A 24,234-nucleotide genomic window follows, 5' to 3' on the forward strand; every position below is an offset into this window, starting at 1 on the left:
CTGCGTCCGTGGAGCCCGAAGCGCGTGCGCAAAGCGTCCGGGAATTGCGTCTCTGCACGCTCTCAATGCTATCCACGAGATGGCGTTGAGACGGGGACCACACAGAGCTACGATACTCTAACGACGGCAGTACAAGGTGCGGAAGGCCGAGGGTCCACATGGCCTGGACACCCCAGACACAAACCCCATGGATCGTCGAGCCTTGGCCACGACACTGGCTATGTGGACAGAAAAATCCAGTGTTCTCGTCAATGTGACCCCTAAGATGGTGAGAGAGTCGTATGTGGCTAGTGGCACACCAAGCAGATGATAGCAGGGTTTCTTCACCTTACTGCCGGCTAAAGTGCACCACGGCACTTTTCGACCAGCACTTTATGCTTTTGATGTAGTCTTGGAGGAGGAGGCAGGTGTCGGAGGTAGTAAGTGGGGCCAATATCGACGTGTCGTCCGCGTACTGGACGAGAGGGAACCTGTCCATCCTGAAAAAGGCAGGTGCCACACCGTCTGGGCCAGGACACTGCGAATGCTTGATCTTATGGCCTATTCATCTGGGGCACACCGCACCCGTCCAGTGCAGTAAACTCTTTTCACTTTAGTACACGAAAGACTGGCGGGGAGAGAAGGAAGCTCCCCTCTTCCCTCTAGCCTTCCGTGTACGACGAACCGCACTGCACCGGTGCAATGCGGGCACCAGACGAATTGGCCATTAGACACCGCAATCCTCAGTGCTCCCGTTGAGAAAGTGATCTGCTCCAGGCTCGATGCATCGGTGCCAGATGATGATGGTGCGAAAGCAGCGGAATGCGCAGAGAGCCGCTGTCCATCGGTGTTGTAGACAGACGAGAAGTGGTCTGCGGAGAGTGCAGCAATCTCACCGGGGGCATCGATCATTCTGCCGTTGGCGCTGAAGCTGGGACGTTGGCAAGGGCTTCTGAGGCGACTTACGTACGACCAGAAGACCTTAGGGTCGTCCTTTGCTTTTTGTGCTATCCTGGAGGTGTAGCGCTGGTGTGCGACGTGTATGGTATCCTTTAGAACGCGTTGGTGGTCTTTTGCAGCGCGAAAAGCCACGGGACAGTTAGAGCGGGAGGCCTTACTGAACAGTCCCCTATTTATTCTCGCTGCCTTCGTTATGTCAAGGGTGATCCATGGGCAATATTTTCGTCCCGAGGAGCGGGTGCGGAAGGGCACACACTCCTGAATTGCTTCCGCCAGGTCGAAATTACCAAGGGGGTCATCGCCAGTCGTCGTCATGCACCAAGGTGCGAGGTGTGCCAGGCGTGCTAGGTGGCCGTGGTCGGTCTGGTTGAACTTCCATAGTGTGCGTGCATGGTGCCCCCTACGTGGCAACACAGCGGCGTACGTCACCTCGATCGCCAGGTTATCGCTACCGGGCAGTCCCTCAGAAGTCTCACAGGAAATTATTCGGGTCGGGTCTGCTACAAAGAGGTCTAGAAAGCTGGAAGTTTCGTCGCGAGTTGAGTACGTCGATCCAGTGCACGCCTGCGTGAGGCCAGCTGATGACGCAATGTCGAGTAAGAAGCCATCCGAACGATCGCGGGGGACAGGATCCTCGTGTGTGAACCAGTCAATGTGCGAGTTGAAGTCGCCGAATACCAGTATGTTCTCATAGTTCCTGAAAGAAGCGGTCCGTGACGATACCTCTAGGAGCCTGTATCCCGTGTCGACGGCGGGCAGTAGACACAGCCCACTAGGACTGTGCAGTGAGGCAGGCAGAGCTCCACGAAGAGTGCTTCGAGATCTTGGTGTTCAAGGTCCGTGCGACGAAAAACGCGTGCCGACGGCGGGAAGGCCAATAAACCCCCCCCCCCCCCCCCCCCCGGCCTGCCACACCTGTCTTTTCGGAACACGGTGTAAGCATTCGTGTCGAAAAGTTCGCTGTCTGCTACACCCGCGTCGAGCCAAGTCTCCGTGAGCAACATAACAGAACCTGGGGGCAACGAAGACACGTGTGCCTGGAGGTCTACCACCTTGTTTTGAATGCTTCGGCAGTTGCCGTACCGGAACGTTGTCACCTTCCTCCCTCTGCCGGACGATCTCCCGGTTGCAGCGGGCGTAGGTACTGTGGAAGGCTGCATCGAGGAGGCCACGGGAAGGTCAAAACAAGTCGTCCGCGAAAGCGGGCAGGGAGCAACCCAGGCAATACTACAAATCGTTGCTGGAGCTCAACTTCCTGTACTCCGGCAGAGAGACATACACGCATGCACGGTGGGACCAGCGGTCACATGCATCACAGCACAGCGCGGCCTGGCAACCCAGAACACATTTGGGACAACGGGTGCAGGTGTGGTGCTGAGATTCTGAGATTCGCCGGAGAGAAGAACCGTCGCGTCGACCAGCCACTCGGTGCTGAGGCAGAACAACAACAACAAGCAGGCAGCAGAGTGTCTCCACCGCGGGGTCGTAAGTCCTCTAAGCCTAACGGCAGCGCCGGGCCCGTTCAAGCATCTCGCGTAGGACGCGTCGGACGCGGTGGCGGCACACAAACCGAGACCGCGAAGGCCCACGCTGTTTGGAGGAGAGATGCAGGTGGTATCGTTATCGGGTATCGTTATCGGAGAACGATTTACGTAGTAAACTCCCTAATAAGGACACGGTTCCCCCCCAAGAAAAGCCTCCATGATGTGACTTGTAAATAATAACGAGACAAAAATGTATCTACCCAGTTCGTCCCCGAAAATGTTGTATATGTAGCGAGTTATGATTGGTAACGGGGTCCGTAATAAAGAGGGCTGTATTGAATTACCGGCATTTGGACACCGTTATTGACATGCCACAAGCGGACTGTTGGAGATGACGGATGGCCAAAAACGTTTCCTCACGGTGTAAGAGGGCGGTTAAACACGGTAAGGCCACGCTAAAACACCCTGATTTATACGTTATCCGTGGGCTATGCGGGCGCAGACGTGAGCCTGGTGATTTGGGCGGCGCTGGGTGGCAGCGGCGCGGACAGCGAGGCCCTGCGCAAGATGGCCGCTCAGCGGAGGTATCGCGTCGAGTTCGCGGACAACGCGGCCCGCTGGCTGCAGCAGTACGGCTACGACGGCCTGGTGCTGCACTGGCGCCAGCCGATGGCCGGCCAGGACCGCGGGATGCTGAGCGCGCTCGTGCGGACGCTGAAGCGACGGCTGGCCGAGGACGCCTTGCGCCTGGGCATCGTGCTGCCCGCAGACAAGGAGCGGAGGACCGCCGGCTACGACGTCCGCGAAGTCGCCCAGGTGAGCAGAAGGAGCAAGGCGGAAAGGTGTTCTCGGAGAGGAAGGAGATGCACTGAGCAACCTTCCAGGAGTGGAACCTGAGCGTTCGCTGTCTTAGCTTCCTCGGAGCGAAGGTGGCGGCAGTGGGAAGAACTCGACAAGGGATGTTCTCGCGGGAAGCTTGGAAGTGGTTGCCAACGTGTGGCTAAGAGACTCGACTTCCTCAGGGTCAGATAAGAGCACCGAAGAAACTGCTATTAGCTGAAACATCGACCGAAGAAGGTAAGCCCCCGTAGGCTTTTAGAGGCCTACCTTCTTCGGGGCTCGATGGAGGCCCGAGTCCTTTCGCTCAAACATCGGCAGTCGCTTTTTTTTTCTCTTTTTCCGGAAGGCCTATTTGACAAGTTTGGGTAAATGAGTGTACTAGGAGCGTAAACGTGCACATCCAGCTTCCTCACGCTGACGCCACATTTTGAATCCACGCGCGCTGCTTTAGAACACCTCAGGATTCTGGGCTGGCTCACGACACACACCTCTTCTAGCACACTCTAGTAAAGTGGTTACACCACAAGGAGGCGAGGGCTACGAACATGCCATCGCGGACAACATTCACTTTTGCTCGCCTAACGCTTTCCCAGTAAAGCCGGTACAATTTGGGGTCTTACGTAAAAAATCAGCGAAGGGCAGATTGCACGCCACAGTGATTGAGTGGCGTTCGATTTAGACTGTATGCACTACCGATCTCTCAATTACACAGTGCACCCTCTCCGCGACAAGCTTCCGTCAAACTACGTCGCTTTGGTACCTTGGAGCCATCGTGGAGGCTGAACGCAGACTGTCTTTTAGACGGGGTGGCATTTTTTCTTCAGAATGTCTGGCAAGAGGAACGAGCGGAGTGAGGAAGTAGATAGTTGAAGAGAAATGGCGACATGCTGAGTAGGACCTTAATCAATAAAAAGATCTGATTCTTAGTTGCCCGCTACATAGGCCCTCGCAATTAAATCAGCGGAGTATGACCTTCACATAGATGACGCAGCCTGCAGTGAAGCACCGCAGAAATACAGACCTGGGTTTGACTCGCCTAGCCTCTTCCACTCTGGTAGTGCGCACAACTGTTTGATATCACTTTACTGCGTGGTGCACGTTAAAGAGCCCAGGCTAGCGGTCGTACTGCACTGGCTAAATTGCTCATCTACAGCCAGTGACTCGTCGCAACTTTGAAATGGCTGACCAGCCACACGCTGTCTAAATATCCACAAATTCCCAATAATTATTTTGATATCACTACCAATAGACAATGAGTGCACTGACGTAAAGCGCGCTAGAGTGCACTATGACCGAACCCATGTTGAGTAGTTGTAAAGCTGCGCGTGCGGAATAAAAGAGGCGCCCCTGTCGTACATTTTTGTAGCTTCATTTTCGCGACAATCTATCTTCTAACGCGAAGCCAATTTCCAATAAGCAAATATAAAAACACGTCTTTGCGCGACTACAATGTAGTGCATGCTGCTGGAGCATAAAAAATGATGAACCAGGGACTCGAACCGAAAATAATAACGTTTCGGTTACGGTTACGGTTAGCGTTATATTGTCACGGGTAGTGACCAAAAATAACAAATAAACAGGAAGAAATAAACGTTTAATGTGGCGAACTTGTGCCAAAAATAAAAGAGTACAAAAGATAATAATAGAGCGTCGCGGGCGTCGAAGTCGGCGTGGCAGCAGAGTCGAACGCTGGGGCGAGACTGAATCCTGCTTGCCAGGCGGAGCCGCTTTTGTACACGCGTTGGCTTCTGGAGCATTCGATGTAGAAGGTTCGACGCGGAGAACATTCTAACCTCGAATCAGCGAGACGGTTCTCGAATTCACTAGAACATCAGATTACAGTGTAAACAAAAATGCGTAGCCGCGGCCAGGAATCGAACCCTGGCCCTTCGCGTGGGAGGTAAGCGCGACAACCGTTGTGCTACGGCCGCGGTGCCTACTTGGCGCGCGGCATTACTCCCCCCCCCCCCCCCCCCCCCTTAAAAAGTGCATCGCCTCGATGCAACACAAAACAAAGCACATAAAGAGAACGGCAAACTAAAGAGTCATTTGAAACACATAAGATCCACAGTCCTATCGAGCGTAGTAAGGCTTCAGGCGCACGACGTGGACGACTTCAGGTCGTGGTGGGCGGCGTGATGATGTTCTTGTTCCGTCAGGCATCACCTCGTAGTTCAGCTCGCCGAGGCGACGAAGTACCTTGTATGGTCCAAAGTACCGTTTCAGCAGTTTCTCACTGAGGCCGCGGCGACGGATTGGCGTCCACACCCACACCCTGTCTCCGGGCTGGAAGTGAACGTCCTTGCGACGAAGGTTGTAGCGGCCCGCGTCGACGCGTTGCTGGTCTTGAATCATGAGTCGGGCGAGCTGGCGGGCTTCTTCGGCGCGTTGAGCAACCGCCTGGGCGTCGTCGCTCTCATTTACAGATGGCTCATGGGGCAGCATTGCGTTCAGCATGGTCGTGACCTTCCGACCATGTACCAGCTGGAAAGGGGTGAATCCAGTGGTCTCCTGAACCGCCGTATTGTAGGCGAACGTGACGTAGGGCAACACCTCGTCCCACGTCTTGTGTTCTACGTCGACGTACATAGAGATCATATCGGCGATTGTCTTGTTCAGTCGCTCGGTCAGCCCGTTGGTCTGTGGGTGGTATGCAGTAGTTCGACGATGGCCGGTGCCACTGAGACGAAGGATCTCTTGCGTCAGCTGGGCCATGAACGAAGATCCACGGTCTGTGATGAGGACTTCAGGGGCGCCGTGCCGGAGGACAATGGACTCAATGAAAAACTTGGCGACTTCAACAGCCGTGCCTGCTGGAAGGGCTTTCGTCTCGGCGTACCGTGTGAGATAATCGGTGGCGACGATAATCCAGCGGTTTCCCGATGTTGACGATGGGAAAGGGCCAAGTAAATCCATTCCGATCTGCTGGAACGGCATAGACGGGGGAGAAATCGGATGCAGAAGTCCTAACGGCTTCGTTGGCGGTTTCTTGCGTCGCTGACACTCGTGGCATGATCGAATGTATAGGTGAACGGTCTTCGGTAGCCTCGGCCAGTAGAACTTTTCTCGAATCTTGGCGAGCGTCCTGCTGTAGCCAGCCGTTGGGTCATCATGGCATCCTTGGAATATTTCGTCTCGAAGGCTGGCAGGAACAACCAACAGCCATGATGTGTTGTTGTTGACGAAGTTCTCCTTGTACAGCACCCCTCGCCGCATGGAAAATGTATGCAGGATTCTTAAGAAAGCACGGGGAACCGAACTCGCTTGTCCCTCTAAGTGATCGATGAGCGCTCGCAGTTCAGGGTCGTCTCGTTGGAGTGCTGCCATGTCGCTGACGTCCAAAGCGCCGAGGAAACACTCATCGTCGTCGTCTTCGATACAGGCAGGACCGGCCTCGACAGGAGCTCTTGACAGGCAGTCGGCGTCATGTTGCTTCCGGCCGGACTTGTACACAACGGTCATGTCGAACTCCTGCAGTCGTAGGCTCCACCGGGCGAGGCGTCCGGAGGGGTCTTTCAGATTCGCGAGCCAGCAGAGCGAGTGGTGGTCTGTGACCACGCGAAAAGGACTTCCATACAGATATGGGCGAAACTTTGTTATAGCCCAGACGACAGCAAGGCACTCCTTTTCAGTTGTAGAGTAGTTCCTCTCCGCCTTAGATAGCGTCGGACTCGCGTATGCGATGACTCGCTCTGCCCCGTCCTGCCTTTGAACTAGCACTGCGCCAAGTCCGGTGTTACTGGCGTCCGTGTGGATCTCTGTATCAGCGAACTGGTCGAAATGGCCAAGAATCGGGGGCGTCTGGAGTCTTCGTTTCAGCTCATCGAATGACTGCTGGTGTTCGTCTGTCCATTCGAACTTTACGGCGTCCTTCGTGAGGTGCGTCAGCGGTGCGGACAGCTTGGCGAAGTCCCGAACAAATCGTCTGTAGTAGGCACAAAGTCCGAGGAATCTTCTCACGGCCTTCTTGTCAGACGGCGGCGTAAATGCAGCCACGGCGCGGGTCTTCTCAGGGTCAGGGAGAACACCTTTGTTGCTCACGACGTGGCCAAGGAACTTAAGTTCACCATAGGCGAATCGACACTTTGTTGGCTTGAGTGACAGGCCGGCGGTCTTTATGGCTTGAAGCACGGCTCGAAGTTGTTTCAGGTGCTCGTCGAAATCTCGTGAAAATACCACGACGTCGTCGAGGTAGACGAGGCAGCTCTGCCATTTCAGACCTGCCAGCACGGTGTCCATGACACGCTGGAAGGTGGCTGGCGCAGTACAAAGCCCGAACGGCATCACTTTGAATTCGTACAGTCCGTCGGGAGTGACAAAGGCAGTTTTCTCCCGGTCGCGTTCGTCGACTTCAATCTGCCAGTAGCCACTCTTCAGATCCATCGACGAAAAATATCGGGAGTGGCGCAGTCGGTCTAACGTATCGTCGATGCGGGGGAGCGGATAGACGTCCTTCTTCGTCACAGCGTTCAGTCGACGATAGTCCACGCAGAACCGCAGGGTTCAGTCCTTCTTCTTTACAAGGACGACTGGGGACGCCCATGGGCTTCTTGAGGGTTGAATGATGTCGTCGTCGAGCATCTCCTGGACTTGATCTTGAATCACTTTCCTTTCCTTTGAGGAGACTCGATACGGCGACTGGTGGACAGGAAGTGCGTCGTTGTCGGTAACAATGCGATGTTTCGCCATTGGTGTTTGGCGAATCTTCGATGTCGTGGCAAAACAGTCGCTGTATTCGGCAAGGAGATCTACCAGTTGCCGGCGCTTCGTAGCTGGGAGCTCGGGGTCGATGTCGAGCGGCGGCGGCGTGCTGTTCTGCTGTGACGACGAGGTTTCTACGGAGATTGCGGTGACCACGACTGGCGCCTGAAGCCCCTCAATGTGGCCCACAGTGGTACCCTTCGTTAGGTGCTGCGGCTCCTCTCGGAAGTTCGTTACAAGAACGGTTGTACGTCCTTCTTGGAGATCCGTTACGCCTCGTGCGACGCCAATTCCTTTCTCAAGGAGCAGTTGGACGTTGCCTTCCAGAAGAGCTTCACCGTGCATGGCTGCGTCGGTTATGACGGGGACGAAAACACTCGACCGCGGCGGCAAGCTCACATGGTCGGCGATAACTCGGATCGCGGTTGACGTCGTGTTGGTCTCCACCGACGGTAAAACAGGCTTTCGCAGCGTCAGCTGGTTTGCCCCGAGGTCGATGACGGCGCCATACTCGCAAAGAAAGTCCATTCCGAGGATAACGTCTCTTGAACAGTCTTGCAGAACGACGAACTTAACAGGGCACGTCTCACCGTGGATCTCGACGCGAGCAGTGCATCTCCCGACTGGTGTGATGAGGTGCCCTCCGGCGGTTCGTATTTGTGGTCCATCCCACGGCGTGGTGACTTTTCGAAGGCGGCGGGAGAGCCTCCCACTCAAGACTGAGTAGTCTGCTCCGGTGTCCACGAGCGCTGATGCGTCGTGGCCGTCGATGACGACGTTTAGGTTATTGGACACCGTTGCAGGGGCGTCGTTTCGATTTCTGGTAGCGTTTGAGTGGGGGCCCTCTGACGTTCGTGGAGGATCTTGGCGTCGGTCGTCTTCGGCAACTCCACCTCCAGGGGTTGCCGCGCCTAAGTTTCCCCGGCGAGGAGCGAGGGGTGACAGGCTTTCACGTCGGGGTCGGTGCATCGGCGAAGCTGGACGTCGCGGTGACGGCGACCGGAACTCTCGGCGTGACGCAGGCTCGGGGGACTGGGGTCGTCGCAGGTACTCGTCGATCCCCCGAGGGCGTTCACCATACCGGGGGCACGGGTCGCTTGGGTGGAATCCGCGCAGCCCGAGTCGTCGGTATGGGCATCGGCGGTACACATGGTCAGCTTCCCCGCAGTGGTAACACAGCGGGCGTCGGTCGGCCGTCCTCCAGACGTCTGTCTTCCTCGGCGCAGGTCGCTCTGGGGGAACGTGCGCCTGATCTTCCTGCCGTCGGGGGTACTGCGGCGTTGGGGCGTCTCTTCGGGGTGGCGCCGTGGCTTGGCGGGAAGCTTGCGGCGGTCGTCGGGCCATGGCGGCGTAGCTCAACGTCGGTTCCTCCGGTGCAACCCTGGTGACGGGAACCTCTGGTTGGAGCGCGCGATGCACTTCTTCTCGGACAGCCTCGGCGATGGAAATGGTTGGCGGACGGCTGGTGGTTGGCAGCAACCTTCGCAGTTCCTCCCGGACAACCTCCCGAATAATTTCGCGGATGTCCGTACCAGGCACGTTTTCACCGCTAAGCAGCGCGGTTGCAGTGACGCTTGGCTGCTGCTGGTAGTGAGAAGCGCGCGCTTGGAGGGCGCGCTCGATGTTTGTCGCCTCGCTGACGAAGGCGTCGACGGTTGCCGGCGGGTTGCGGACGAGGCCTCCGAAGATGTCGTCCTTCACGCCCCGCATCAAAATGCGCAGCTTCTTTCCCTCGGTGGCCTGAGGATCGGCGCGGGAGCTCAGGCGGAGCACGCCTTCCACAAAGCTCGTGACGCTTTCATTGGGGCCCTGGGTCCTGGTTCGCAGTAGGTCCTCGGCTCTCTCTCGGCGGTGGTGGTTGACGAACGTAGCCTTCAGGTCGGTCTTGAAGATGTCCCACGACGTCAAAGAGGACTCATGGTTCTCGTACCAGTGCTTGGCGGTTCCCTCAAGCGAGAAGTAGACGTTGTGCAGGCGTTGCTCGTCGGTCCAGCCATTGTGGCGGGCAACGCGTTCATACTGGTCAATCCAGTCTTCGACGTCTTCGTAGAGTTCACCGTGGAAGGGGGCAGCCGTCCGCGGTGCGACGGGCATGTAGACGACGGGAGAAGCGGCGGGGGCTTGCGACTGGTTGGCCATCGTCGTCTCCTGCGGCTTGGGCTTGTCCAGGAGCAAACCGTACTCAGGATCCTCTCCCTTGGTGCGGCGGCTGGTCCGAATTTCAGGTTCTGCGGTGAGTGGTCTTCTCACCGAGCCGAGAATTGGACTTGCACTGCGGTCCCTTGGAGGGGAACGCTGCACGGGCATGCGGTACCCCGCACCTCCACCAAAATGTCACGGGTAGTGACCAAAAATAACAAATAAACAGGAAGAAATAAACGTTTAATGTGGCGAACTTGTGCCAAAAATAAAAGAGTACAAAAGATAATAATAGAGCGTCGCGGGCGTCGAAGTCGGCGTGGCAGCAGAGTCGAACGCTGGGGCGAGACTGAATCCTGCTTGCCAGGCGGAGCCGCTTTTGTACACGCGTTGGCTTCTGGAGCGTTCGATGTAGAAGGTTCGACGCGGAGAACATTCTAACCTCGAATCAGCTAGACGGTTCTCGAATTCACTAGAACATCACATTACAGTGTAAACAAAAATGCGTAGCCGCGGCCAGCAATCGAACCCTGGCCCTTCGCGTGGGAGGTAAGCGCGACAACCGTTGTGCTACGGCCGCGGTGCCTACTTGGCGCGCGGCAATATTTATGATCTTTTTTTGGCAAACCGTTACCGTGTTTCGCGTATCGCACTACAGGAGCCTTCGAAGCATGCTTTTGAGCACGCTCCGCAGTCACGGTTTATCACTCGGGCGCGCACTTAAAAGCATGCTTCCAAGGCTCCAGTAGTGCGGTACGCGGAACACGGTAACGGTTTGCTAAAAGTCCCTATTGATTCCCTTTCGGTTTGTTCCGGTATCGGTTTTTATATTTCGGTTGCCGGTTAAGCTTTCTTAAATTTTTTTTTCTTTTTTTGAAAAGACAGCTAAAAATGGATCTTAGAATGTTGCGTAGTATGAAGAATGACGTCACTCTTGGGCTGTGTCCCAAATCTCACCTAAATAAATCCGAGTTACTCCGGCGGGTCGTATCACGTTACAACTCAGATTGAAAAGTGCTGGACGCGGGTAGGTTTTGGACCGCCAAGGTACCCCGGAGTAAGATCGAGTAAATCTTGGAACACGGCCTTGGTGTACTATATACCAGGCGTCCACTATTTTGTTACACTGTCAAGGCTAGCTAGAGCCCGAAGCTACCACGGTGCTAGCTACAGCCCGGAGGAGTCGGAACTAAGGGAGATAGGGCGGAGGGGAGATATACCTCCCCCATCCCCGATATCGTTGATTTGAAACTTTTTTTTTAAAAATGTCTGCCCCCCCCCCCCCCCCCTCCTCCCCACCCCATCTTCCTGTTTTTGCGCCGCCATTGCTGCAGCTCCACGCTTCTGCGAGAACACGTGGCTGCGTCTTGCATTTGCATGCGCTCAGCTATGACAGAGTAGAACACTGTGGAAGCTACGCTATAGCCCTGACAGCGAAACTCAGAATAGTCGACGCCGAGTATTCGCAACTCCAACGCCCTATACATGGTGGGCGGTAGTTCAAGGATAGTGGAAGAGACGGGAATACATTCTCCAGGATTACCCGTGCGCCTGCTCGCTGATGCCGGTCAGTGTGCTAAAATTAACTTATTTGGCGATATGTACGAAGCGGTCAGGGCAGGAGCATATCACAGATGACGGAGATGTTCACGTGCGTTAAGAAAATGAACGTGTTGATTTTTAGACGTTGTGCAGCGGAATAAAATTGTACACACTTATGTAACCCTTAAAGGCCCGTTCACACACTTTCGACTCCTTAGAACCGAGTGCCTTGAAACCAGGGTGTCGAACCGAAATGTTTCTCGTTCCGGTTTTCGTTCCAGTTCAGGGAAAACGGTTCAGCTCCGGTTCAACTCCGGAGTAAAAAATAAAGGTTCAAACCGGTTCGAACCGGTTCGTACTCATATGCTACAAAACAATTGGCGACCGCAAAATATAAACTAAGCATATTTTATAAAAGTGGTACATATAGAAAGCAAAGTCTCGCATTACTATGTAAAACAAACGAGCTAGTGCTGGGGCACCTCGGGACGCGGGTGAAGGCCTGGTTCAATGTCAGGCAGCTGACCGAAGAAGCAGGACGTCGTCAAGCATATCCGGGGAAAGACGGCACCTCTGAGACGATAAAACGAACTTCAGTGCAGAAAAGGCTCGCTCCACGCTGACCAGGGTCGCAGGCACTCTCAGGGCTACTTGCGCCAATGCGCAGCGTTCTGGATGGCGCTTCCGTTTTTCTTCCGAATACTGCAACGCGTTAGCGTCTCTTGAAAACCGCGGCTCCTTGTCTAGCGTTTCCAGGAGGCATGCTATATCAAGAGGGCTACTGGTACCTTGTACGTGCACGCCAGCCTCAACCTCTTTTTCCTTGAGGAGCGCTTCCAGGGCGTCTGCCGGATCTTCTGGAGCCGCCGCACTTTCAGAAGACAAGGTATAATCTTACTCGCATTGCAGAGATGCGATCAGAATCCAAGACTTTGTGAAATGCAACGTGGCCCGGTACTTTTGCTCAAGGGTGAGAACATGGCGGTATCGGGGATCCATGTACACTGCTGCACAGAAGACGTCCATGTCAAGAAGTTGTCGCTCCCTCTTTTTCATTGACTGGAAAAAGGCCTTTGCTAACGGCGACGATATCTTGGAAGTGTTCATGAAATATCTCAGCCATGCGCCGTTAAAATCTCCTACAGTGAGCTGTTCGTTCTGCGATGTCCTAGTCGCCACTTCTGCCGGGCGAAGCGATACTGCGAGCATTTCGACCTCCACCCATACGTCTTCAGTCGACCTGGAGCTTTCTTCTTTTGAGAGCAACTCTCCAGCGAAGCCTCTCAGTTCAAGTAGCCTGGTGAGCATATGCAGCGTGGACATCCACCGCCTTGGACAATCAACCGTTGGTTTCTTCAATCCTAGCTTCCTGGTCAGGCTCATAACAAATTGGACACGTAGTTTCTTAACAAGCGCACGGCTTTCTCCGGATTGCGCGAATATATATATATATATATATATATATATATATATATATATATATATATATATATTACATTTTTGGTTTCTTTTTTTAGGTTACTGTGTTTTTCGCCACGCACTTTTGACGCGACCTGACTTCGCGTGTGAACCGAAAACCGCATGGAAAACATATCGGTTCCGCTCCGGAGTGAAACAAATTATTTCGTTCCGGTTCAACTCCGGTTTGACAGAAAATAACTTTTTTTTTTCCACGGTTTTCGGTTCACGGTTCGGGTTCGGTTCAATACCCTGCTTGAAACCTCTTAAATTTTTTTAGGACGAGAGGACACGCTGGCACGCTGGCATTTCACAAGGCGAAGGTTTTGCGGGATTTCCGAGCTCAAATGTGCGTAATACCTATTAGAAAGGCTCGTTTATAACGCTGACAAAAGGTTTTTGAGCCAAGAAAGAAGGGAGGATGCGCGAGAGAAATAGAAAATATGCGGGACTGCCAAGTTTTCACAGCTACCCGATAGATGGCGCCAGTGTGTCCTCTCGTTGTAAGAGATTTCACGAGTATTCAAGGTACACGGTCTTAAAAATTCGCAAGTGTCTGGACGGGCCTTAAGGTGAAACACAGCGACAGCTGAGGTGTCACGTCGGAGCCGCTAAGGTGTCATTTCGGGGCAGATGGACTGAATGAACGGTAAAAGTGCGAACGCGCACCATAGAGTCCGCATAGGCGTTTCGTATTATACCCAGTAACACACCGGACGAAAATTCCATAGCGTTCAAGCTGCCTGCGTAAAAGGGGAGCGTGTTTTTGTACGTCACTTCGGTACGAGCAGTCACACCTGCTAAACGAAAAGCGCCGAATAGACAGGGACAAGGAAGTAGACAAGACAAAGTGCACTTTGAAATGAAGGTTCATTGAAACAAGCAAGCACTATAATTGACATATTTCTTGCTATTCGTTTAGAAAATAGAACTCTGTATGTTGCAGGTCCATTAACGCACTTGCTTTCGTCTTGCTTTCTGATACGGAATGCGTCGTAAAACTTTCGAGCAGTTTAATCTGCCTATCTCCCGAGAATTGTTGTTTGTGCTAATTCTGGTTCCCATAGGCACTATCCCAGTGCATTGCCAGATTGCCAGGCGGGGACTGTTTTACTGAGGACGCATGTTATCTTGCTACCAGGCATGACCACGCATTTATATCTTGCTTGCTTGTTATCTTGTTATCAGCGGCCCGTGGAATTTTTGGGTGGAGGGCCGAAAATGGGCCCGCGTCGATATAGAGCGCGGTCGACGGCACGAAACCGCGGATTGTCCCACTAACAGCTATCGCCGTAAAAGGCCGGACAAAAGCCAGTGACCTCCGGTCGCTCCGGCCTTTCCGGCTAGATGTTTTTCTTTTAGTGCTTTAGCAGTTAGGAGGACACTTGGCGGGTTTCGCGCCGTCGACCGCGCTCCATTCTGCAGTCCGCCCAAAAATTCCACAGGCCGCTGATAACAAGAGAACAAGCAAGCAAGATATAAATGCGTGGTCATGCCTGGTAGCAAGATAACATGCGTGCTCAGTAAAACAGTCCCCGCCTGGCAATCTGGCAATGCACTGGGATAGGGGCTCATGTGATCCAGAATTAGCACAGACAACAATTCTCGGGAGGTACGCAGATGAAACTGCCCGAGAATTTTACGATCCATTCTATATCAGAAAGCAAGTGCGTTAGTGCCCCATCAGTGCACCTGACAGATACGTAGTTTTATTTTCTAAACGAATAGTCAGAAATGTGGTATTAAGAGTGCGTGTTTGTTTCAATAAACCTTCAATTGAGAGTGCACTTCGTCTTGTCTACTTCCTTGTCCCTGTTTATTCGGCGATTCTTTTTTAGCACGTGTGACTCTTTGTACCGAACTGACGTACGAAAACACGCTCCCCTCTTACGCACACAGCTGAAATGCTCACTATTTATTACGCCCTCATCGGTGCCTAAACGCTATGCAATTTTAGTCCGATGTGTTACTCAGTTTAATACGAAACACGTGTGCAAACTCTATGGTGCGCGCTGGCACCTTTACCGTTCCTTCAGTCCACCTGCTCCGAAATGACACCTTTTCGGCTCTGACGTCACAGATCAGCGGTCGCTGTGTTTCCGCTTACGGCTTGCGTAAGTGTTTAGAAGATTTTCCACTAAAGATGCTCGAGCTTTGAAAAGAAGCGTTGCTTGTCGTAACGGATTCGCAGAGCATATCAAAAAATCTTTAAAAAATATAAATGTACACCGCTACCTGAATAAAAACAAGAAATCAATCCACTTGTTAAAGAAATGTGCCAACACAATTTAATATGCTGTTACCGATTAATTTTGATCGGTTCATGTTGCGCTTCACGTCGAATAAAAACATCGACACAATGAAAAAAAAAAAAATAGAAGAACGGGACGAAGTCGGAGGAACATACACATTTCGTCCCTTCCTTTTTGCGCTTTCTTTCATTATGCCCATTAACCACCTCATCCAGTAACCCACTATTTTACAAAAAAATATTGGTTAAAAACAAAATTCTCTCCCAAACGGTTTTTGGTGTGGGTTACGGTCACGGTTTGAGTCCCTGTTTTAAAGGCCGTTCGTGTGCCGTTGTATTGATTATTTCAGAGGGATCATGGAGCTACAGAGTGCCTGTCGTTTCCATGCATACGTGAAATTTGGTGCCGTCGTCGTCGGGTGTCGGAAAGCTGGCGTCTCCTAACAATGTGTTTACCGCATAAAAAAAAAAAAAAAAAAAAATAGTTTCTTGATTTTTGCTTTATGACGTCATGGGAGTGTCCTGCTGTCGCCGCGGCCGCGAACCTGGCGGTTTAACAGCAGCGGTGGAGGGTGGGGCAGGCGCTTGTTCTTCTGCAGGTCGCTCTCCAGCTTGGAAGTCCACGGAAGCCTTGGGAAGCCACACTCTAAAAAAAAGGTCTCAATGTAACTCTTTTTGAAGTGTAACTGGCACGTCCGAGAATCCACACCTTTTGGTAGGTCAGCGTTACACTTTGAAAAAGAGTAACTTGAAGTCACCCGTTCGGAATGAGGGTTACTTTTTTCTGGAGTAGGAATTACTCTTTGAGAGGAAGAGTAACCTTAACCCCTTCAATGGACTAGCCTATACTCCTGCAGGTGGTGTTGTACGCACGCTGAAAGTGATATTCATGGGAACACTGGGTTAAAGTAACTTAGTGTCCCTTGCGAAGTGCTAAAGTGACTCTCTCAAATCAATAGTTAATTTTAGTCTTGAGGAGAGTTACCTTCAACTTTTCTATGAGGGTTGCGTGAACTCCTATAAGTAGGGTTATATGCTTTACCTATTGAGTGTCGTAGCAACTTTGCTGAAGTTTAACCGAAAAGCCTTGCGTGGCGTTAAAATCGATTACTTATAAAGAGTTTATTCCACTCTTTTGCAGAATAGCTGCAATTCTGATACTTTCTGGTGAGTTATAACTCCACTGGAAGTTTATCAGTCCTTGCACACAGTGCCCAAAAGAGTAGCCTTCACCTCCTGGACTGTAATAATTCAAAATAAATATTCCCCTGAAGTCATTGTTAGTTCAAACTTCTGGAAGTTATTTAAACATCTTCACTAGAAAATATTTGGGTCTAAATGGATGAAACAATCCAAATGCTAAAACGCAGCAAGAGTCCCTTCAAGCGGTGCCTACAAGTGCATACGAAAGGTCACATCAGTCGTTGTGAAAGGTCAATGTGTGACAAATAATGATACAGCCACGATGCTCTTTAACAAAAATCAATTTTAATTTTAAAGCAAATTATTTATACGTATTACCGCGCGCATTGCCGAACGACCGCGTGGCCGAATGGTTACCGCGCTTGGCTATCAAGCGGAGGCTCCGGGTTCGAGTACCGTGAGCGGACTCCTCTTTTATTTAATCTTTCAACTCGATATTCTCGTAAGTTCAAGATCCTTCCCTGCTGATCGAGTTACGAATGCTCTACGCGCCGAATATTCTACGCCTAATGTTCCAGAAACCCACGCGTGTACAAAAGGTGCCCCGAGTGGGCGGGTCAGTCTCGCCCCAGCGTTCGATCCTGCTGTTACGCCGACTTCGACGCCCGCGACGCTCTGTTGTTATCCTCTGTTTACTTCTTGGTTTTGGGCACACGTTCGCCCTATTAAATGTTTCATTTTCATCAGTCATTCTTTGTTTCGTCACCACAGCATTCGTGACAGCCTTGTGATTTTATCGAGAGACGGCAGCATGATTTGAAACTGATGAATGAAATAAGTCAACGTGGCATACAATTTTCCACTTTTTGACAGCGAAGGATGTAGACCTAGAACAACGCAATAATGAGCACTGCACTCGACACCATGTTCGTCGCCTTAAACGAAAACTCATCCAGTTCCACAGGAATCAAAGTTATTATCTGAAATGTAATCAAAGTTATTCGCTAAAATGAACGTTATTTTCTTCCTTCACAAACCAACGTCGCATTTCCAATTAACGACACAACAGCACCCGGCCACCGCTGGCGTTTTGGTTCAGGGCGTGGGAGCGTCAACGCTTCCAAACTTAGAGTTTATCTTTTCTGTTGTTGACAGAACGAGAGTTTCTTTGTTTTGAAGAGAAGGATGTGATCAGCTGGAGTAGCTAGGGACGCTGAGGAAAGATCCTTCGAGCGGCGGCAGACCGTTGCCTTCTGAACGGATGTCTCTTTCCAGCGAGACGGCTGCTCAAGGTACAGCGACGGTGATCTTAGCAGCCTCTATACAAAGAGTGCACCAGGGACGCTTAGGGGTTCCGCGCAGGGATAATCTCGTTCCCTTTGGGCTCGGTCCTGGGAACGTTCAAAGTGTCTTCCGAAGGAGTTTGATAAGGCTCCGCTTATACATAGACTCTGTTGGGGTTTCTTTTCCACTTTTATGTAGTGTATACAGAATAAAAATGATTTTGGTTTCAAACAATCATGCGGCCATTTTTAATCAAAACTTACAAGTAACTGGCAATGTAATTTGATTGGAGATATCGTAAAACAATAACGACATTACTTTACTCGTTAGTCAATTGGGATGCTAACAAGTACGTTAGTACGTCAGGCAAAGAACTAACGCGTTACCAGTAATGATATTACTTGTACCGCGTTAGTTCCAACACTGCTTCTACACGTTCTTCGGTTTTATTATTTGTGCGCCGTTTCCAGTTGTATCATGAACCAACTCGCCCGCATCGCCACTCTGATTCGCCCCTGGTATAGATCTTGTATTTTAAATGTCATGTAGAGCTGAAGCAAAAACAATAATGATCGATGTTCAAATCTTATACCTTAGTCAGTGACAGGTTAAGAGGTCAGGGGAAGCTGCTGCCACCTCTTTCCACTTTAGCAGAACAAATGCTGGAAAAGAGGCGACCTCCTCTCCAGTGCTCGCTCTGCTAAAGTGGAAAGCGCTGGGGGGAGCTTACCCTGAACTCTTAACCTGCCACCGCCTATATCTATTTACAAAAATAAATATATGCTTGCATGCCCAAAACAATAGTCACTGCGGACATCAACCAGGCATAGCGCCCAGATTGTGCTCATTTATATGAAAGAAATATCTTGAGAAATCTACAGGTGTGCAAGTAAATAAAATAGTGACGTGATAGGTTCTAAGTACACTTTTGGAGCATTCTACTGCAGATATTATACCAATCGGTGTTCTTGTCTAAGGTGTTATTGTCTAATTGTTATTATAACAATTAGACAAAGAACACCAGTCTAATTCAGGCTCTTAGCGAAGTCCGACTATTTAAACATCCACCCTGAGTGTTCGAGCTTAGGAGGTTTTGCGGCATCAACCTGCACTTGTTCAGATGAAGGGCAATTTAATGACTTAAAATATTTCCAACTCGCAATACCATAGTGCTCAGCACTGCTGTTGTGCACTATTGATGTTGTGCAATACCATAGCGCTTGCAACACATCACTGGAACAGTGCTGTTGTGCAAGCATTCTAATTATGTATCTGTACAATCAGTCTGGTCTTTATACGAATATCCATAAAGAAATGAAACAACATACCTGATGGTGGCAGATGGCGTTACCGACAATCACGCCGGAAACAATGTGGGTGGATGTGGCAGTATCTCAGCAAATGTTTTCATAATAGGAATTAACTTGCCATGGTTTTTTTGACCGATACCACTCCTCATCAGCAACACACTCCACAGAAGTTTGACTATAAACGTGTGGAACATAAATGCAATCTTTGAATATTTGGATGACATTGCATGAATGCACATGGTGATGATAATCTCCTAGTTGGGTATATGTCACAAAAGAGAGAAAAGAGTTCGACAGCTAAACTCTCGTAATAATGTGTTCTTTAGCTGCTAAGAGGTGAATGCTGGCGAGCTAACGGTGAAATAAGGACGTAAATTAGTTGGTATAGTATATGTATATAGTATATCGCGGAATATATAGTATATCGCCGAATATATATCAAGGGCGCCCAACTGTCTCAATGCTTTCGTTGCTTGGCCGGGACAGGAAGCTAAACACAACAGTCGGAAACGCGTTCTTGGCGCCCTTTGTATGCCCTCTATTCCCGTGTACGCAGAGGACATGACGGCGTCCGTTGCCGGCAGCGCAGGTGGCCGACGTACTGTTCGTGGACACGCACCGCACCATGGACCCAGCCTCTTTCCCGGTGACGTCGTTCTTTAGCCCGCTGCGCGCCAAGAGCCAGGCCAAGAAACTGCGCCAGGCGGGGCTCTCGTACGTGCTGGGGGACTTGTCCCTCGAGGTCGCCCAGATGGACAAGCTTGTCTTCAGCCTCACCTTGGCCGGGGCCTCGTTCACGCTCAGGGCGGCCGAGAACAACAAGGTGTGCGCCGTTAAAGTGACCTGCGAGGGCCAGACCTGGCTCACATGTATACGGACTCGGCCCAGATCCCGGGCGCCGCCCCGTGCCTTATCGTTAATGTGTACTGAGATGGGGCAGTGTAGTTCGCTGAGGCACTTCTTGAAGCGTACGAAACGGCTGTGGTGTACCACAACACTCACGTAACAGACCTTAAATAAAAAAATGTCGAGCTTCGTCACAGCACCCCCCACTTGTCTGCGCACAAACGTGCTGCAGGTGGGCGACCCCGCGGCGGGCCCCGGCCATCCAGGTGTCTTTACCAAGCAGCCGGGCGTCGTGAGCTACTACGAGATCGAGCAGATGCTGGCGCACGACCTGAGCTGGTCGCGTCAGTTCGACCGCGTGTCCCAGTGCCCCTTCATCGTGAACGGCGACCAGTGGATCGGCTTCGAGGACGACGTGTCCCTGCAGAGCAAGGCCCACCTGCTGCTCTTCACCGGGGGCATGGCGCTGTGGGACATCTGCATGGACGACTTCAGGGCCACGTTCGGGAGGCCGCTGCTAGCCAGGGCCAGGGACATTCTGCTCAGGAACCACTCCTACGGGAGGTCCGGCCGCACCAAGCGCCGCCACTGAGCGCCGGTGCCAGCCATCGCCTCCTGGAGCGCGGAGCCGCAGAAGCGCGGAAGACTCTGTTCCTTCTTGGAGACCCCCGAGGGGATGCTGAGTCGCGATGCACTCGAAACACCTATCATCGGCATTCCTTCTATCAATTTTATTTCTATTAATTTTATTCGATGAGAGGTGCTCTAGTGATGGTTACAGTCTCAGTGGCAAGATGGCGCCCACCCGTTTGCCACTGAAACCGTTCGGCTATTAAAAGTGACGGCGGCCTATCTTCTCATTGGCGGGTTAAAGGAGGGCCGGTGATCTGTTTTCCGAGTGCGTCGCGGGACAGGGTACTTCCGAGCGTGTGGCATTTAGTCTGCGGCTTAGTGTTCTCGAAGGCGCTGGTCACGGTGGTTAAGTTTCGGGAATTAGATGTCGTGGGTTTGCCACGTTATATGGGTATATTTGCCGCTTTGAGTGTGAATTTTATGTTAGCTAGCTGTTTTGTTTTTTTCAAACAACGAACGATTATAAAACGTACGACATTAACGGCGTATTTGAATGCAACGTTCTGACGCCTAATAAATAATTCGAGGGCCGCGTGCAGCGGAAATGGTCAATACGCTCGTTCATATGTATGTAACCCCCCTATGTAATACCCTCTCACGAGGGCCTTTAGGGGTAATATGAATAAATAAATAAATAAATATTGGCGCACGTTGACCGGTCAGCAATCCAAACGAAGGCTAACGCAATCCTCGTGCCCGGTGAACGAGCTGCATGTTGCGCAATGATTCGCTTGGCGGAGCGCGAAGACCTCTGTCCGTGCGTATACACCGCAATGAGGCGGATTGTCTAGTCCCAGGCGAAACTCCCTCGTGGCGGATTTGGCCGATCATGCAGGTAATGTCCGCGTCGCTTTATGCTCACAATCGGTCATGTTCTATTTTCTTTTTTTTTTTTTTGTTTTATCGCGCGAGACAGCTTTCACGAAATGTCCCGAAGAATGATCGAATACATGAGACGAGTGTGCGCAAATGTGCGCAGTCTTTTCCCGCCTTTTTTTCACGAGACATCTGGACTGCCCCGTCCAGTGACCATGGCCGAGGCAGCGTTTTGTTGAGTATTCCGAATGTTTCCAACTGCTCGATCGGTGTCGGTTGGTTTATCGGCCGCCCTAGGAATACGAGATGCGAGGAGGTAGGAAACGTGTCTGGAAGCGTAAGCTCAACCCCTTCGGCCGCTATGCTCCTCGCAACGCGGCAATGCGCGCAGGAGCAACCGAGCTGCGCAGGTGGCTGCCATTGCAAACGGGCTTTGCGGTTCGACTCGAATAAAAAGGGCATCGGCGGCTGAGTGGGCTAGCGCACACCAGCTCGGAGCATGTGGAGCGAAAGCTCGTGCTGTAGAACCCAGGGATCGTGGGTTCAATCCCCACTCCTGCCCGTTTCGATCTGGATGAGCATCGTACCGGCGTGCGATTGTTAGGAATAGTCGCCCGTCCTAACTTCAGGTTGTATAAACGTACACACACCAATTTTTGTTTTTCGAATAAAAACAGCACTAAAGTAACGAAGGTCGACGAACTGGACAGACAGAGCGGGCTATCCAAGGGCTTTGTTTGTCCACTTGCTTTAACTCGTCCATTTTTTTTGCGCTATTTTAATTCGAGATTCGTATCCCAAGTGTGTACTTGCCAAGAGGCGCCAAGAGGTACGCGGCTTCACGTAGCTCTTGGCACCCTCCAGATTTCGCCACCGCGGAGCAACAGCCGTAAACCTTTTATTTTTATTTTGATGTTTGCGTTCGCTTTCTCTTCCTTGAGGAATATTGCTTGGCAGCAAGAAAAGCAAATACAGACACGACACCAATATTAGCACTTTAGTCTCTCGGAATTGACCAGATATCTTACTTCCTTCTACTTTAATATGTACCACGATGGACGCTACGAGCTCCACGAGCCAATCCAGAGTTTGTAGCCAGTCTTGTGACTTGGTGCTCCCGCGTCGCTCCGCCCAACCGGAAGTACACGTGACAACTTTTGAGCTATGGATCGCTCCGGTGGCTCGTAGTGTCCTTTGCGGTCCATCGTAAGCTGAAACCAAATATAGAAGTGTACGCCTCCATGCCCACGCCGGTTGATGCTGCAGGTAAACGCGGAATATACTTCGTTTAAATATTATTGAGGTGCCTCCATGTCGTCACTGCTGTTTGTTTAGTGAAAACTGGGCCGCTGACGCCACCGTCGCGAATATTGAATTGACATCACGCCGCCACCCGCAAATATGCGCGGCTCACAATTCGCTGCGCCGAACCGTTTCCAGTGGACCAGTAACTGCCACATGAGATTACGGTTCCGTTCCAATAGCAAGTGCTTGATTTCGGTTAAAGTTTTGTTCCGGTTCAATAAAAACTTACAATTTTGCTCTTGTTTTCGGTTCAAGTTTGGTTCGACACCCTGGTCAAAACGTAGATGCTAATCGCGCATGATTACAACAGGCGGTTGGTCGCGTCTCGCGGTGCCATGGACGACACCTTGTCCGTCTCCACTATTCAGTTTTGGTGGCTTCAGCGATGTCGCGCCCCTTCCCTTCTCCACCCTCCAGGAGGAGGGAGGAGGAGGAAGTATGGGAAACGTCCCATGACCCAACGCGCGGGTTGCTCGTGACCCGCGCGTTACATCATGGGACGTTTTTCATAATGCAACGCGCGGGACCCTAGTTACGTCGTTATGGGAAATCTCACATAATGCAACGCGCGGGACACGAGTGAGACCCGCTCGTTGCATCATAGGATGTTTCCCATAATGCAATGCGCGGAAAATGAGCATGGAAAACGTCCCATAGTGTAAAGCGCGGGACCCTACCCTTACGAAAATGACATATCTGGACTTATATAAAAAACAAATATGGTTATATAAAAAAATTGGGCATATCTGGCCATATCAACCACATCAGTTTATATAAGGCAGACAGATATGGCCACTTTTTTATATATCCTAATCTGGGTCTGCCAAATAGGGGTATATCTGCCTCCCATATCGGGCCAGATATCTCAGAATCAAATTAGGCAGCCTTGAATATACAGGGTGTTTCTTTTTGTTCTTGCAGATTTGTTCTTAAAAAAATCCATAAAAGCTACACTTATGTGGTTTGTGCGAATGACTGAGGGCCGGTTCACACATGCAACGGAGCGCTAAGTTAGCGCCACGTGAGCGCTCGAAGGAGCGCTCATGTGGCGCTTCCTAGCGCGTGATGTAGCGCTCGGTTAGCGCTTCAGCGCGCTCTGTTAAAGGGATACTGAACCAAAGAACTTAGTGTCCATAACAAGTGGCGCACGTTCTTTCCACGAGCCAGCAGCCGCCGGTGTGTGCGAGCACACGCAACAAAAATGACGTCAAAGACCCCCATTCGCGCTTAAGTGGACAGTGAAATGCATGGGCTTGTGGCCAAAGGAGAATAAAGACAGGCTTTTCATCTCCACAAGTGAAAGCTACGTCCTTTTTAAACCAATTAATCACTTACCTTTTACACCAGACACCACTATGTAGATGAAAAACTTGTCTTTATTCTCCTTTAGTCCGAAAGCCATACATTTCACTGTCATCTTAACCGCGAATGGAGGCCTTTGACGTCATTTTTGTTGCGTGTGCTCGCGCACACCGGCGGCTGCTGGCTCGTGAAAAGAACGTGCGCCACTTATTATGGACACTAAATTCCTTGGTTCAGTATC

General features: G+C 51.4%; 1 protein-coding gene across 1 annotated transcript; it reads left to right on the plus strand.

Annotated features, from left to right (window-relative positions):
• Positions 1–2,990: 2,990 nt before the first annotated feature.
• Positions 2,991–20,529, plus strand: LOC121835668 (chitinase-3-like protein 1). The gene is made up of 3 exons (XM_042290112.1): positions 2,991–3,239; positions 19,681–19,960; positions 20,135–20,529. Exons 1-3 carry the CDS (start codon positions 2,991–2,993, stop codon positions 20,527–20,529), a joined length of 924 nt encoding a protein of 307 aa, XP_042146046.1.
• The last annotated feature ends 3,705 nt before the right edge of the window (positions 20,530–24,234 follow it).

The sequence above is a fragment of the Ixodes scapularis genome, unplaced genomic scaffold, assembly GCF_016920785.2.
Source record: "Ixodes scapularis isolate PalLabHiFi unplaced genomic scaffold, ASM1692078v2 PGA_scaffold1__304_contigs__length_218370807, whole genome shotgun sequence".
Taxonomy (NCBI): Eukaryota; Metazoa; Arthropoda; class Arachnida; order Ixodida; family Ixodidae; genus Ixodes; species Ixodes scapularis.